The sequence below is a fragment of the Larus michahellis genome, chromosome 1, assembly GCF_964199755.1.
Source record: "Larus michahellis chromosome 1, bLarMic1.1, whole genome shotgun sequence".
In the NCBI taxonomy this organism is placed as follows: Eukaryota; Metazoa; Chordata; class Aves; order Charadriiformes; family Laridae; genus Larus; species Larus michahellis.
In genome coordinates, this window is record NC_133896.1 from 66,960,770 (window position 1) to 66,976,623 (window position 15,854).

General features: G+C 48.3%; 1 protein-coding gene across 2 annotated transcripts in view; it reads right to left on the reverse strand.

Annotated features, from left to right (window-relative positions):
• LOC141742156 (sodium- and chloride-dependent betaine transporter-like) overlaps window positions 1–15,854 on the reverse strand; it is a 44,136-nt gene that overhangs the window by 22,166 nt on the left and 6,116 nt on the right. For both annotated transcript variants that reach the window (XM_074583733.1, XM_074583722.1), the window contains exons 2-7: window positions 12,344–12,540; window positions 8,283–8,417; window positions 7,007–7,147; window positions 5,341–5,428; window positions 3,572–3,704; window positions 548–682 (exon numbers count right to left, since the gene is read on the reverse strand). In XM_074583733.1, the coding sequence (XP_074439834.1) occupies window positions 548–682; window positions 3,572–3,704; window positions 5,341–5,428; window positions 7,007–7,147; window positions 8,283–8,417; window positions 12,344–12,536 (825 nt within the window). In that variant the 5' untranslated portion in view covers window positions 12,537–12,540. The remainder of the gene's footprint in view (window positions 1–547; window positions 683–3,571; window positions 3,705–5,340; window positions 5,429–7,006; window positions 7,148–8,282; window positions 8,418–12,343; window positions 12,541–15,854) is intronic.

A 15,854-nucleotide genomic window follows, 5' to 3' on the forward strand; every position in this document is an offset into this window, starting at 1 on the left:
CCTGCCAGGGGCTGTTACCATGAGCTCCAGCTCATGGTCCCTTCAGCCAGACGCTGACCCAGTGAGTGGGACCAGCCCCTGGGACGGGTGAAGTGAACCTGCTGCACAGGTTACCTGCTTCCATTCAACCTCTGCAAGCACAGGGGCCCTGCACTCCCTGGGAGGGCCCTGTTGGAGCCAAAGTAAGTGCTAACCGGGCCAGAAAAAAATGAAAAGTGATAGATTGTTTCCCCCCGCCCTTCCTTAATTATTTGCATTTAAGACCCGGTAAAACCATCTGTTACATGCTGAATATTTCATATACTCTTCTGCTTTTGCTGAGCCCATGAGGGGGAATGACCTAATACGCCCATATGCTGCAGATGCACGAGCAAACAGGCTGTGCTGTGCAGGGGCACTAGACCCCTCTCAGCCCTTTTAAGGAGGTCTAAATGGTCCACCAGTCTACTTTCAGAGAAGACAGCTAGATCCTCAGCTAGCAGCAGATCCCAAGGGCCAGGGCGCTGGAAACCTTCCCGTGGAGAGCACTTGCCTGACCCTCGCTCACCTGTGGGTCTGCCAGCCTGGAAATGTCCGGCTTCAGGTAGAAGATGATCCCCTCGGCAGCACCCGGCAGCGTGACCCCTCGCACCAGCAGGATGATAAGCATCATGTAGGGGAAGGTGGCAGTGAAGTAAACAACCTGCGGACGCAGGGAGACAAGAAGAGAGAGGGTCAGCGGGGAGGGGGGGGCACAGGCATCATCTCATCTCATCTCACCTGCAGGCCCCCACCCCAGCAAACATCCCTGGACTCTGCTCTTAGCTATAGCTGCTACTGCTAGCGTAGACGAGGGGTGGTAAAGAAATTAATCAGGGTTACATCTCACCGCTGATTCAGTTAATCTACATTTTGTTCCTCACCCAAGACCCTGCCACTGGTTGCTCTGCTTTATTTTCTCTTTGCAGACACTGTAATTTCCCTGCTCTCCAGCTGTTCTCTTCATCTTTCTAGCGCTGCAGAAGAAACCCAGATCTCTTCCTGTCGCTGAGTTTTAATGAGGAGTTATTAAAATGGTCCTGCTCCCAGCAAGAGTTTTCCAAATTAAATAGGAACTTTTGCTGCCCAATTTGAGGCTCCTCTAAGGGGTCTCGTTTCCAGGGGTGTTCATGCAGTGCTCTCATCCCTTCAATGCCTCTGAGCTCACAGGTGAAAAATGGGGGCACCTCAAAGCCTTTAGAGAAAATATAGAACATTATTTTTGTAAAACCTTCTTTTCGCTTCTTCTCGTGTGCGATGTAAATAAATATTATCGTAGAATTAATCATCTCTAATCCATTGCCTAATGTAACATATATTTTTTTCTGTTTGCAAAATATCCGTGAGCAAGTTGCAACTTCCTAACATTTATTCATTATTAAAATTCATCCAAGTAATGCGAAGGCTTGTTTACTCTATGGATTCATAGTGAGGGGCCTAAAATGACGTTTTTTCTGCTTAGTGATAATTGGTTGAGTAAGTCACAGTACGTGGCACTTCTGCTGTTCCCCAATTGAATGAGAATGCAAGCACTTTTGGCACAAGGACTAAAATCTACCTTCAGAAATCACTTCTGGGGAATATTTATACACATCAGCTGAATGCATAAGGAAAGGAAACGTGAAATAGTACAAGAGTGGGCAAAATGAATAAAAGAAAAAGGCCTTTAAAGAAAATGAGTCTTCATGGAGTTACTTGAAATTATTTTCCGGAGGTTGCTATTGTTTCTTTAAGTTTGGACTCCTTAAATCACAGAAGCATAAACACAAGGGTCTGGCAGAGTTCTCCCATTAGAGCAGCCTTTCAGTCAAGCACAACATCCTGTTTACTCTGCAACTGTTGAACAAAATTATGCACCTAATCAGAATACCTGAGACCTCCCTACTGCTTATTCTAATATGTAGGCAGTGAGGAAAAAGGAGGAAGGCGTTGATTTTTTTTGACAGTGCCCCTGTAAAACTCAAAATGACTACCTGCAGAGAAGACAAGTGGCCTGTGGTGTGTCTCAGGACAGAAAAACCCACCCTGTATTGCTGCACCATGTTCATAACATCTGGCTGGTAAAAAGTAAGCCCTGTACCCTAAAACTTGTGATGGAAAAGTCTTCTGTGGCCCCAGGAAAACCATTCCAGCTACTAAGTACACTTACTCTTTCTTCTCACGTTCGTGCCTGACTTTGACAAACCCAATTGGCCCAACCAGCTTGACTGAACTTCTTTAACTTTCCCCTTGTGCAGGCAAGCTCTGCACACCAGGGCAGCACCAGGCAAAGGACAGACTCAGCGGAGAGGGCTGAGAGCTGAAGGGAACCCGGGATGACTTAATTACACTTCCACGCGGATCAAACAGCCTCTCAGACCCAATCTCCCAAGATCAGAATGATACCTCTTGTGAAGATGGCACTGCGATATTCAAAGCAGGGAGCATCAGAGATTTAAGATTTGAAATATGGAGCATCCCCCCTCCCCATAGATGTGCAGCCTGGTTCTCCCTCCTTGAGGAATGGTGGACAGCAGGTCAGCACCAGCAAGAGCCAGGGTCATCAGCAAAGACTGGGAGAAACCAAGCGAATAGACCAAGCTATTGTTTTGCTCTGTTAAAATGAGTGCCCAGTGTGGTTTTAAGGTGGGACATGGGATTTGACACTGGAACACCAGTGTCCAGTACTACAGGGAACATCTGCCAATACTAGGGATAGTGATTTGAAGGAAGAAGTCTGTTGCAGAAATTAGTTTCCCTCCCTTTGCCATTGGGACATCCCATGGATGCCCACAAGACCCAACCATTAATGACCCACCCATCTCATTGCAGCTCCAGGAAAGAAGGAGGTCCTGAACAAGCCAAGGCCATAGCAGCATCCCTAACACCCACCCCAAGGCATCACATATTCATTCACTCCAGAAGGATAACCAGCCCACCTAATCTTCGGGACCAACATCAGGAGGGAACACTAGCTCCAGCCTCACCAGCAAAAGGCGGAAAGTGACCCGCTGAGCCAAAACCCACAGAGCCAGGAAGAGTACAAAGGAGAGCACAAAGACACCTCTCCCACCCCAAGTATTTTTCAGGATAAAGACGCAGGAGAGATTCATTATCTATTCACCGAGCTGGTTACAGGCAGCAGCCTGTCTATTTTGCTCAAGTGTTTAATTATTGCCAGGGATAGGAAGTTTGCTACTGCAGAGGATCTTGTTAAAAAATACCAGCAAGCCACACCAGGGCAACACACTGGTGAGTGGATGATTCCCAAGGGCGCTTGGTAAGTATCCATCAGCCACTGTGGGTATCTCCAAGGGAAAAGGTGACCCAAGATGACCCTCAGTTCCCAGGTCTTTCCCTGTTTTCTCCTCCCTGTTTGACCTACTCTTTTACTCTTCTTCTTATGGGTCAGACACAGCTGGTGTAAATCAGTATGGCCCACCAGGCTTTAGATTTGACTTTGGTGCTGTGTGTCTCCTGCCTCTACTTCATGAAGAGGGAAAAGAGATTGAGGAAGAAATGTAAGACGGGTACAAAGAGGCTTATGGACCAGGAGGACAATCTCCATTCCTACTTTGCCTGTGGACTTGACCCCTTTCCAGATGCAGAAGTAGCAGATGATCCACGCCAGCAGGAGACACAGAGCCAGCTCCCAGCGCACAGTGCCCAGTTTGTCAATACCATCCGTGAGCCCCAGGACTCGCTTCCTGCCGGTGTCCAGGGACAGGGAGAGAAGCATTAACACCCCAGACCCCAGTCATCTGTACAGACCTTTCCCGTATTACCCCATCCAAAGACTTAACAGACTATCCACAACACATCTGCCCAGGGCTCCCAGCCATGCGAATTACCCCAGCTCTGCCTAGACCTCCCCTCTCTGTTGTTCCTGATGCTGCTGCTCCATCATGTCCTGTTGCTGGCCCGAACCCTCCCAGTCTTCAAGCCCATGGCACCATGATGCCTGTCAGACCCACGCAACACGAAATTACCACCCACTCCCCATTATTCCCCCACCCTGGCAGCTGCCCAGCAGACACTACTCAATCTGAAGCAGGCCACCAATGCCATCATCACCCCACGGCCACCGCTCTTCCTCTAGCCTCCCGATATACTATGGACACCCTATATATAAGCATAAATGGCCTTTATGATTCCCATGCCCTTCCTTCAGCCTCATTCCTTGAAGACTCACCATCATGAGGGTGGGCCACATGAGAGCTCGGCACCGTGGCTCATGCAGTCCCCAGAAGCCTGATCCCACACTTAGAATTTCTCTGCACACCCTTTTCCAAACCATCCCCCTCATGGTCCCCTTGCCCTTGCAAGCTCTGCAGAAAGCCTGAACAATCGTTTCAGAGGGGTCACAGGTCTCGCTAAATAGTACGTGCAAAGAGTAGGGCAGGAGAGGGGGTTCACCACTGGGCATTCTCTTTCTGCACCCATGGGTGCATATCATCTTCTAGGTGCCCTGTGGCAGCTGCAAGGGACAAATGACACTCAAGCCTCTCTCTCAAAGGCACCTAAGAAACATAAATGGAAAAAAAAAATTCTGCTGAAGCTGGGGAAAAAAAAAATTCTGTTGAAGCCAAGCCCCTGGCATCCCTCTTCTTTATGAGCCCTTCCTCAGCTGAGTGTGGAGAGGTAAGTGTGGCCCCAGCAACCATTTCAACCTCTCCAGGCTGCAGTGATGACACTCTCCAGGACACTCTCTTTCCTGCTGCTGAACCACTCCCTCAGAGGTGTTCTCTTGCCTCCAGACCCATGACCAAACCTCCTCGAGTCCTTCTCTGTCATCTCATGCATGTGCCTCAGATCCCTGTTCTCCAGGGAGGAGCCTGACCAGCCTGATGGACAACTTCTCTGAGGCTCCAAGCAAGACATGGTCAGAAGAAGGGAAGAGGCAGTTTTGTCCCTTTCTGTTTCACTGTAGAGGACTGTTCAGTCTGTCCTGGCCTCTCATGCTTGCCTGACAACAGGAGCCTGCAATACTCAATGCAAGCTCCCCGGCGGCTTACAGCAAGTCCTCATCTTCTTTTGGTGCCTCTTTCTGTGGCCACACTCACCCAGGCACCTTAGCGCCCAAAAGGGACCATGCCTCTGTGTGTGTGCACACCAGCACCCCTGGGCAGGCAGACTGCGAGCAGCCTTCAGGGTGTATCTAGTCCTCACGTCCCTGGGCTCTGTGCTGATTTCCTTCGCAGCCCAGGTGCTCCCCATGTTTGCATCTGACATGTGAGACCTCACTTGGTCCTACAGACACGCACGGCCCTCCACCCAGATACTCCTACAGCAGCAGCCTTTGGATGAGAGAGGAGCCTGAACAGAGGGAAAGTGATCTCATACTCCCAAAACTCAATCATGGGGGAGGTGGCGTTCGCAGGCACGGTCCTGTTGTCCAAGCTGGAGCTATTCAGAATGTCCACACAGAGATCTACCAAAAGAAAAGGAAGCTGATGAGCCAGAGAATTTCTCCAAGGCTCCTCCATGAAGGATGCGCCTTCCCCTCTGTACCCTAACCCTCACTCTGGCAGCACACAGACCCTTCACCCCATGCTATAGAGCATCTCATTAAACTCTAGCATCTCATTAAGCATCTCATTAAACTCTGGCTCTCCCCAGCTATGAATCCCAATCCAGCAGTAGCCAGAGGGCTTCATGAAGGGGAGAGGGGAAGGAGAGGAGGCATTCCTGCCAAATGGAAACCAGATGCCTGCAAAATATACGTTATTGAGGGATAGCCACTATAAGTAGCCAGGATAGAAAATCCCATTCTCCTCCCACACCACGCACCATTCCCTGTCCACACATGCACACATATGTTCACACACACCACAGATGCTTTCATTTTCCACTCTACCATCCCTAACCCTGTCACATAGCGTGAAATTACTAAAAACAGAGGAGATGCTGTGCATCCAAGAAATACACCTCATCTTGCATTTGGCAAGCAGAAGAGAATCCACTGGAAAACCGAGGAAGCCCAGCTCTGGCTGGGAAGCTTCTGCCTGTTAAGAGAACATCTGTGGCTTGCCTGACAAACCAACCCATGCTGGGGAAGCTGAAGGAATCAGATCCACTCTTTAAAAGCCTGGTTACCTCTGCTGGGATGAAGGGGCAGGGGAAGCTGTGAGTGAATGGCCCATAGAGTGGAGAAATTTAACACATCACAGAAATGAACCATCTGACCCAAGAGGAAAAGGGAGGGAACAACACTGCTGCCAAAGCTCTTTCCAGCCTGGCTTTCCACTGAAAGCAAAACAACCGGTTCAACATGGTAAAAAAGGCCTGTCAAGGACATCAGATCCATGAGGATTATCTCACATCCACCCCACCTTCCCAGGCACAGCCCAAGTGCCTTGAATAAAACCGAAGCCAGGTCTTCTCTGCTCGGCACAGTTATGTGAACTGTGGGCATGAGGAGATGAGATCCCTGGCCAATGTAATGGTGTAAAGGCTTGTATGGATGCGACTGGACCAGAAAACTGTGCCTTTGGAGTTTTGTGTTACTGCTTCCTACACTGGGAGACCTGTACTGCCAAAATCTTCCAGTGCAGGCTTAGCCTGATTTAGCCAAAAGCTGAATGCACAAAGGAAATCGTTTAGTATGTGGCAGCAACTGTCCCAGTGACTCTGAAGGAGTGGGGTAGAGTTAGATAAATTGTTGTGCCAGAGCTCCTGCCGCATGAGGAGGACTCTAGATATTGGCTTGAAAACTCTCCCAACCCACCTATCTCTCCCACTTGCCAAAAAATGCGGATTTTTCACTGAAAAAACATCTCCGTGCAGAAATAGTTTTACTGTCCCCTGCTGCTAGGCATCAGGTCATACCACTCACCCTGTCTGACACTTGGCCCGTGGTGAATGAAGACAGTTGCCTTTGCAGGAGTCCCTAACCACATTGCAGCTCATGAGAGCTTTTTATCTGAATAAAAAATATTTATTTTCTACAAACCCCAAATAATTCCTGCCAATTAGGTAAGCGTTGGAAGCTGACCAAGGGAAGGTGTACCTGAGTTCCAGGGGTTATTGCAGTTAGCCCATGGTAGCACTGTGGTGAAGGAGCTGAAGAGGTAGAAGAGTGCCCAAGACAGGATGACGATGTAGTAGATATTCAGATAGCACTCGATGACTTGTGAGGCATATCCAATTCCTGTGAAGGAAAGCAAAGGAAGTGAGGATGGGGCTGCCAACCAACTCCCAACGTCTGGCTCAATCACAAACAAAGACATGGACCATGCCATGGTAAGAAGGGTGCAACACCAACAACATGGCTCACTAGAGAATAGGGCAAGAGAAAACAAAAGGATTTTGAGGGTGTGCATGCAGACAGGAAACATTGTTGGTATCTCTAGATATGGTGGAACAGAGAGAAAACCTTTTGCTGGTGGGAAAACTTTTTTCTGACCGCTACCATGCCACTGCATTACACTGCCAGTCCTGCAGGGAAGCCAGCTGTAGCCTTGAAAGAAATGCCACTGCTGTCCTCCAGGCTGTGTGCCAGAGCCCAGGGGTCTCCAGCTCAGGAGGTCCCAGACTCCCCAGGGAGTTTCAAAAAGCATGGCACGTCTGTACTTGAGCAAACTAACCAGGCCTTTAATCTGCCTGAGCACAAGTGTCTCTGTCTGCAAAGCTGGGGTAATAATAAGGTCTCCTTTGGATGGGAGAATTGTGGACATTAGATTCCTCAACATATTAAGGCCATTAAACAACTTTTCGCAGAGCCCCAGGAGTCCTGGTTCTTATACCTGTGCCTTAACCACAACCCAGCCTATTTCCAGGCTGTCAGACCAGTGCGTGGAGCGTGATTCCCCCAGTTTGCAGGACACCAGCCTGCCACAGCAGCTCCGAGCACAGCGATGGGCAGGGGAAGCGCCATCAGCCAGCCAGCCTTCCTCATCCTCTTCTCTCTTCTGTATTTGTCCTGGATTATGTGCAAGTGTTTGTATATTGACACTTCCATCATCCTCCCCCTTCTTGCTGGCCATCGTGCTGCTTCTCTCTCCCTGACTCTGAGCGTCTCGAAGCAGAGCTGGTGGCTCAGGTGGCCCAGCACAGCCCCCAGCCAGCACCACATGCCCTCAGTCACCTACGGGGGGCGGGGGGAGGTCAGTGCACTGCCCCTGCACACACGGCAGTCACCAGGAGGCATAGCAAAGCTGGGAGAGAGAGGAAGGGAGGGCGGGAGAATGAAGGAGAAAGACATAAACAGAATAACTTTTCCAAAAAAGGCTCTGAGTCACTAATTGTTAGAAAGCGTTGCCAGCAATTCCTGTAATTTGACTCACCTTCAAAGATGGGACAGATCTTCCTCCAGGCAGTGACCCCTCCCTGGCTGGTGTACTGCCCCAGCGCCGTCTCCAGGAAGAACAGGGGGATCCCGCAGGTGAAGAGGAAGATGAGGTAAGGGATGAGGAAGGCTCCTGCAGAGAGGGGTGAGATGCTGCCTCAGGAACCTCTTTAAAACCCTACCCTCATCACCCCTTGCCAGGTACCTGGGGCCACAACTGGACTCAGCTAAACAAACACAAATATTTCTGCGAATTAACTGTGCAACCTCTGCTAAAAAAAAAAACAAAACAAAACTAAGGTCTCCAACACCATAATTTCTTGGAAAAAAATACAAGCATGGTCTGTCTTGTGCTACTGCAGTACTTCTGAGTTTGGTCTTGGCCACAACCTGGAGGTAAGGAGTAGCAGAGCCGCGGCAGGAGTGGTGGGGGGGAAGACAGCGCTGGAGAAGTTCTCCCTGCTTCGCTCTCCTGACCTTGTTCTAGCTCTCAGCCGGAGTCGGGCAAAGCGAAAGGAGTCCTTGTTTCACATAACCACATTTGTTCTGCTTTCCCCAGGAGTCACAGCAAAACTCCCACTTGCCCAGAGGATACAAACCTGGAGGCTGGTGACATTTCTTGGTAAGACATAAATTTCCCAGGACATAAATTTGCTTGCGACTTATTTCACGTGAAATTTGAAAAGCAATTTGCAACAAAAGAATGGATGTAGGGGAAGGGTAAAGCAGTTTGCACCAAAAGAATGGAAATAGTGGGAGGGCAACAGAGGATCTTTCCAGCATTTTCAAAAAGGAAAAGTTTAAATTCTCTCTTCAAATTCAATTTTTTTATTAAAATATAGATTAAAATAAATCAGCCTTAAATAGCTTTCAGATTAACAATTGATAAAATGGAAGAGGAAGGGGAGAGAGAGCAGGTTTTTTTCCAGAAACAATGACCAACAAAACCAATACATCAGAAAAGACAAGCAAAACAAAACAAAACAAGTGTTATGCCCTGTTCAGCCGCCTGAACTATTTTCCCCTTCTTTTCAGTTCTGCTGCCGAACCAAAACACCCAATACTTTTCTTGTTCTGCTCAAAACTGCTCCTGAGATCTCAGTTTCACTGCTGACCTTCCTTCTATCATCTCACAGTCTTTCTCTCCACAATTACTGTAGGTTTTCACACTTTTGCTCCCTTCCAAACAGGCCAAGGTGACTGCCTTCCTCGCTGGAACAACTGTCGAGGTCTTGCCGTCCCATAGAGGTCATGAGCGTCTCCCACCGACAGTGCCTGGAGAGCATCTTCATCTGTTTGCAACCAAGATGAGGGCCCCTTTCTCAGCCCAGCCAGACATTGTCCCCCAGGCCCTCTCCTCCCCTGCCAGCACAGGCACTAGCAGTGAAATTCCTTCCCATGACAATTAGCAACTAGGAACAATTCCCCTTGTTTTTAAGCCAACAACATTACAATAAAAAGCAACATCCAGATCTCCCCTAAACACAGCTGTGCCGTAGCTGCAGGGGAGCCGGGGCTAGAGGGAGGGAGGCTGGTTCACAGCCCAGGTCCAGGTTTGCAGAGCAAGGAATGGGAACAGCATATGCTAAACTAGAGGCAGCTGCTGCTTTTGGTGCCGCAAGACATCTATCTGCATGCCAAATCTGCAAGACGGCTTTATTATCCTGCACGCAGATGAGCCTTTCAGCAGGTCCCAGACCCTCTCCTCTGATATCGTTTGTCCCAGAGGTTGAGCCATTTTGGTCCCTGAGTAACGAGGGATTTTTTACACCTCTATTGTCTTGCGTTTCTAAACTTTCCCAGAGCAGTTATGAGCTGAAACTCCAGTTGTGGTCTCCTCCCAGTTTGCTGCTCCACTGGAGGAGACTCAGCCCGGAGAAGGGCCCCCAAAACCAGACCTTCTTTCCTGACAAGTCAACAAGTTTAGGATGCTGAGCAATTAGATCAGATTTGAAAGTGCAACCATAGATAAGTTTACGCTCAGTTGCTTTACAGTAAGTTAGCATAGCATTTTTATGACATCTGTCTTTACAGCTTTATAACCATCTCACTACATCTGGAAGTGGAGAAAGGTGATAAGACAGCAGTCTCCAGTTTGGGTTGGAGTGTATGTGTGGGAATTTGTAAGTGGAAAATGTCTATTTTGCAATTTCAAGGACTTCTCCAGTGGTAACAATATCGTTGAGTGTCATGGGAAAGACAGTGCCTTGTCCCGTACGAGTTTGTTGGCCGTCTGGTTCCCTAGAGCACTAGAGAGAGGTGTGCCTTCTACAGTAGTAGAATACTTTCTGCAATGACAGTGTGTGAGCTGTGAGGAAAGGACTCTCCCAGCCTAATCTTTCCCAAGCCTAGCCTTGTTGGCTTCTGAATCTCAACCTTAGATGTTCCAGAGTAGTTTAATTTAAATAAAAATAATAAAAAAAAAGTTATTCAATAGATATCTAAAATGAACAAAAGTAGCCTTTTCACTTACACTAATTAGCATACAAATTGCAAGGACTACTGAACCGGATACGATAGGCATAAACTATGCAAAGATATCATCTGAGCTGAGGAAGGAATTTTCCATGCCAAAACCACAACTTCTTTCTCAAACTGTCACTGCAGAATGGGCTGTTCAATCAGATGCACCACCAGTGTTTACTAACCCATGCCAGTCTGACCTGCTTTTGGTGCCTCCAGTGCCTATCATCAAAACCTCAGAGAAGGAGACTGGAGGATCTGCTAAAAGCCATCCCAGGTTCAAGAAAAACTTCCGTTTTCTTTAACCATCCTCTTATACAACACCCGTTTTGTTCAGAGGAGACATTGTATTGACTCCTGCTTGATTTAGATAAACTCCAACAACAGCACAGGGGACAGGAATTTGGTAGTCCTGGGATGACAAACAGCTGAATCACTCATCCATTGGTGACAGCTCACAGCACCTTGGGAAAGAAAGGCCTTTTGTGGCATGGTCTGCAGAGAAAGGAATTTTAAAGTGGGGGGAATATGCAAGTTCCAAACTGTTATTTCAAGGTGTCTCTAGAGAACAAGGGAAAAAGAGAAGTTATTGCTGTATTTGACACGTAATTTATTATTCCTCCTTTTCTTTTATAAAGTTAGATTTTGATTCACCAAGAAAAAGTTAGTGATGCTCAATTATTCCCTTCCTCTTTCCCAGTTTCATTTTATTGTTATGAAAATGTTTAATATTTAACCATTTAATGATCTTGTTGCAGTGCTATTGGAAAAGGAGTCATGCAAGAAACAAAGGGCAAAAGGAACAAATTCTTCCTGGGGATGGATTTTCCTTACAGTGGAGTGAACACTGGGACAACTGTTCCTGAGGAAGAAGTAGCAATGTCCTTACTGTCCTCTGAGAAAAATCTTTCACGTGCATGTTCTCAAAGATGGCCCTTCCGTCTTATGTTTATCTATATGACAAGCCAAAGTGCTTCAGTATCAGGTATCTGATACCCTCCCTCATCTCTGGAACTGATCGAGTTCTGCTGATACAATAAAATAGTGTGTTTCTCTAATAACGACAGGGCAGTCAGCTCTGTGAGAGGAGCTGGTGGGAGATCAAGTGCCCTGGAGAAGGAAGCAGGCTCCCAGGCACAAGGAAGAGAGTTCCAGGCCTTGGTAGTGATACCAGCACCATCAAAGCCTTTCCTCCTCTGTAACAAGGACCTGAGAGAGCTGCGGGTGACACAGAGGGTGGGAAAAGGGAATTACGTAGGAGGAGGTTGTTGCTGGCTTTTTTGACCACTCTCACTTTTCTAATGGTTTTGGAAGACCACCTGTCTCTTGAGGTGCCCAAGAGCCTTGAAGAGTTACTAAAGTTCTATTCAGCATCCAAACTCAGGAAAGCTGCTTTGAGAAACAGTACCCGCTGGGGAACTGGATTCACTCCTCAGTGCTGTTCCTCTTGGTTTTGTCAGGAGCTAACTTGCTGGAGGAGAGGGCAAGGGAGTGCATGTAGGGGCACATGAGGCATAGGAGAAATGGGCCCAGGCAAGCGTGTATCTCTTGTTGTGCCTACAGACCTAGGACAACTCATGTATGCCATGAACTTACCACCACCGTTCTTGTAGCAGAGGTATGGGAACCTCCACACATTACCCAGACCGATGATCTCCCCCGCCACAGACAGCACAAACTCCATTTTGCTACTCCACTGGCCTCTCTCTTCCATTTCCTCCTTTTTTATCTCTTCAGGAACTGCGATGGCCCCATTGGGCTCTCCTTCCTTAGCCGCAGCTCTTGTCATGGCTCTGTGGGGCAGAGGAAAAAGAGAGCATAGGGAGCTGCTGTGGAACATGTTGGTGGGAAGAGGAGGGAGGTGTCCGGTCACCACAACGGATGTGGTCCTAGTATCGCCATGAGGTTCTGCTCATCCTTGGGAAAATGGCTAATTTAGTGTCAGGATGAAGCATTTTCCCCAAGTTATGTCTGTGGTACAGAAGGTCTATTCTGAAGGGACAGAGAAAAGGTGACTGGTCAGCTGAGAAGGACCCACCTGCATCATCCCTTTACTGGGCTCACCCCTGAATTCACCCTTCTCCTCCACAGCACCCTTCCTCATTCTTCCCAGACCACCAGCCTTACTGTACCTCCATCTGCCCTTCTGCACGCTGACTAAATGCTCTGCATCTCCACCCCTGCTGGAAGCTTGGCTGGGGCTTTGGAAATGGCAGTTCAGAGGAAGAGAAAAGGAGCTGGAGCTGAAGCAGCGTACAGGGTCAGGAGTTTCCCTTCCCCATGTGCTTTATACAGCAAATGTCTCCTTCCGGAGCGGTTTCAGAGAGCCGGATAGAAATGTTGCAGACTAAATCTGAACGAGAATGGGCAACCTACCATCTTATTTCAAGGCATTGTCAGGAGTGCTGTTTTTGACCCCCTGGACACCACGTTACACTACCATACAGCCTCCCACCTCAGCAAAACACATATGCGTTTGTTTGACCGAGACTCCCTTCAGTAGCAAACCAGGCACAAATAACAAACCTCCCCCTCCATGCCCAACCCTGCAAAGAATACAGAGCGAGGAAACAACGCCCCTGAGATGAAAAAAAGGACCTCATACTTGTGAGGTGTTTCAGGTCTGGGCAAGATTACTAAGATTAGGCAAGCTCAACTATTTCAGTGAGAAGGTTAGTAGGAAAAAGCCCAGCTACGGAAACACAGAGTGAAGTCACCGTTGGAGGAGGCACCTTGAGTGCAGCTGGACCCGTGGGGTGGTACAAGGAAGACATTCTCTGGTCTATACTACATCCTGAATTACGTTTAGCATCATCTTAATTAAGCAAAGTTAGTGGCTGTTTGTTACAAGATACAATTTTCTATCGTACACGAAGTCCTTTAATTGGTTAGTTAATTTAAACTTAGCCAAAATTCACACAGACCAGATTGACTCTCCTTGTTGACAACATTTTCATACTGTTTGCAGGCATTCGATTATGAGAAGAAACTAAAGTGTGAAGAAAGAAAGCTCCCTTTGACTTAGCTATAAACATTCTCCTCAAAGGCTTGGTCTAATGAATTACCTAAGGTAGGGATGCACAGGTGAGTCCAGACAGAAAGCACAGATCTAACACGATCAGGGTAGCTGATGAACTGTGCCAGGGAAACCCTAACTGTAGCTACATCTTGCTGGTGGCATTACTGAGCAGAAGCTGGCCTTTGAAGGAGTGATTGGCACCAGCAAGGACACAGATTTCCATGCTGGGCTTAGGAAACTACACTGGAAACAAGCTTTTGCAAAGCAGCAGCATCTCTGCTATAGGCTTCCATTCCCACCAGCTGCGAGTGCTAAGAAATCAGGTTTTTGTCCCTTCACATTAACTTACAGATTTGTTTTGTTGGTGATTTGATAGGGCTTTTTTTGTACCCTATCTATCACTACCTCCGCCTCCTAAGGGGACATCCCTATCTCCAGGGAGCAGCAGGGACAGGAATCTGCATCGCCCACACTACTTAACTCTCCTTCTGCCCCCAGATCTGCTCTAGACCACATCAGCTTGCTCTCTCCCAGGCAAAGTCCAAGCACGGCTCTGGAGGTAGCTCAGTCCAGGGACCCCCCCCAGTCAGCACAATGAGCAAGACCTCACCACACTTGATGCCCTCTACTTTATAGGACCACCAAATCTATCCATCAACCTTTTGCACCAGGATGGCGCATCAGGACTGGGATGGCAAACTATTCCCTCCCTCCTTGTGCCTAGTCTCTCTCCAGTCATTTCCCTCTGGGCTAGCATCAGGGCATGAGCCATCTCATGGGGACAAGGGACTACCAGGGCGTGTGAGCTTACTGGGAATAAGCGCAAGTGTGGTCCTAACATCAAACTGGCCCAGTAGCCTAGAAACACCATGGCAGTTGTTTTGGCGTAGCTTTCAGTGAGGCAAGGGGGAAGCAGGAGCAGGAGCTGGTTGGCCATTCTTGTGCTTGCTCCACACAAGACAGCATCATTACCACCGTGTCTCATTTGTTTCTGTAAGTTGCCCAGTGCAAACAAAATTATTTCCTAAATGGTAACCCTCTGGATATATCAGGCCCTGGGGCAAAGACAGATGCTTGCATATGAAAGGAAAACTTTTATTGAATGCTCACAGCAAAGCAAGCAGTTTTTGGCACAAGGCTTGTTTCCTCCCTCTGTCATTCAAGTAAAGAAAGGAAACCAGATCTCACAGTATAGTACACCAATTGCTCTCTAAATGCCGAGGGCAAAAACAGTCTTTGTTCCCCCATCTGCCTTCGTGCTGGAGGGCTCATCCTATTCCCTTTGAAATCAGCAGCAGATTTCCACTGACTCTGAATGCAGAGGGCTGAATTCTATGCAAGGCATTAACGCTGCCTTTAGTAAGAGGGGCTGCAGCAAGAACAGGGGAGCATAAACCATGGAGGAGGGCAGTCAAGGGTCAGCAAAGACCATCCGCTGGGCTATATAGCTGCCTCTTTAAAAACATTGCAGAAAGATTCTGGTCCCCTATTAAATTTGAGAAGGTTTTAGAGTTATTTCCAAGCAAGGCTTACAGATGGGCAGAATCGATGTGGGCACAACCAGTTTCACTGCCAAAAGCAGATGCACCGGGGCACTAAGAAATCAACCTCCCTCTTTTCCCCAGCCCTTGCCTTTTACGGTCCATATGCCGGAAATCACCTATTTACTGGTATGGCTTGTGCTGTCCCAAACCGACCATGTACTACAGCACACGTGGATCTACCCTTGAGTGTGCTGCTGAATCACTCCTCTAACAGGCTTATACAAACCTCAAGCCCCACATTTAAAGAAGGTGGTGCAACCCAGAAATCAAGGCACACACCCTAAATGCTGGCTGACGCAGAGCTAGCAGCTCTGCAGCTCACCAGCAGCTCACCAGCACAGAGGTCTTCCCAGTCCCAGCTTTGCCCCCGTCACTTAGCTCGCCTGCTGGGTTGGATGGGGAGGCGGAAACATCAGGTCCTCCCGCCAGTCTTTTCTCAGCTTCTGAAACCCAGGCAAGGCTCCTTTCCCCACTGCCTGCCTGCAGCAAGGCCTGCCAGCTGGCTAATCAGTTCATTCAGATGCTGCAGCACAGCCTCCTCATC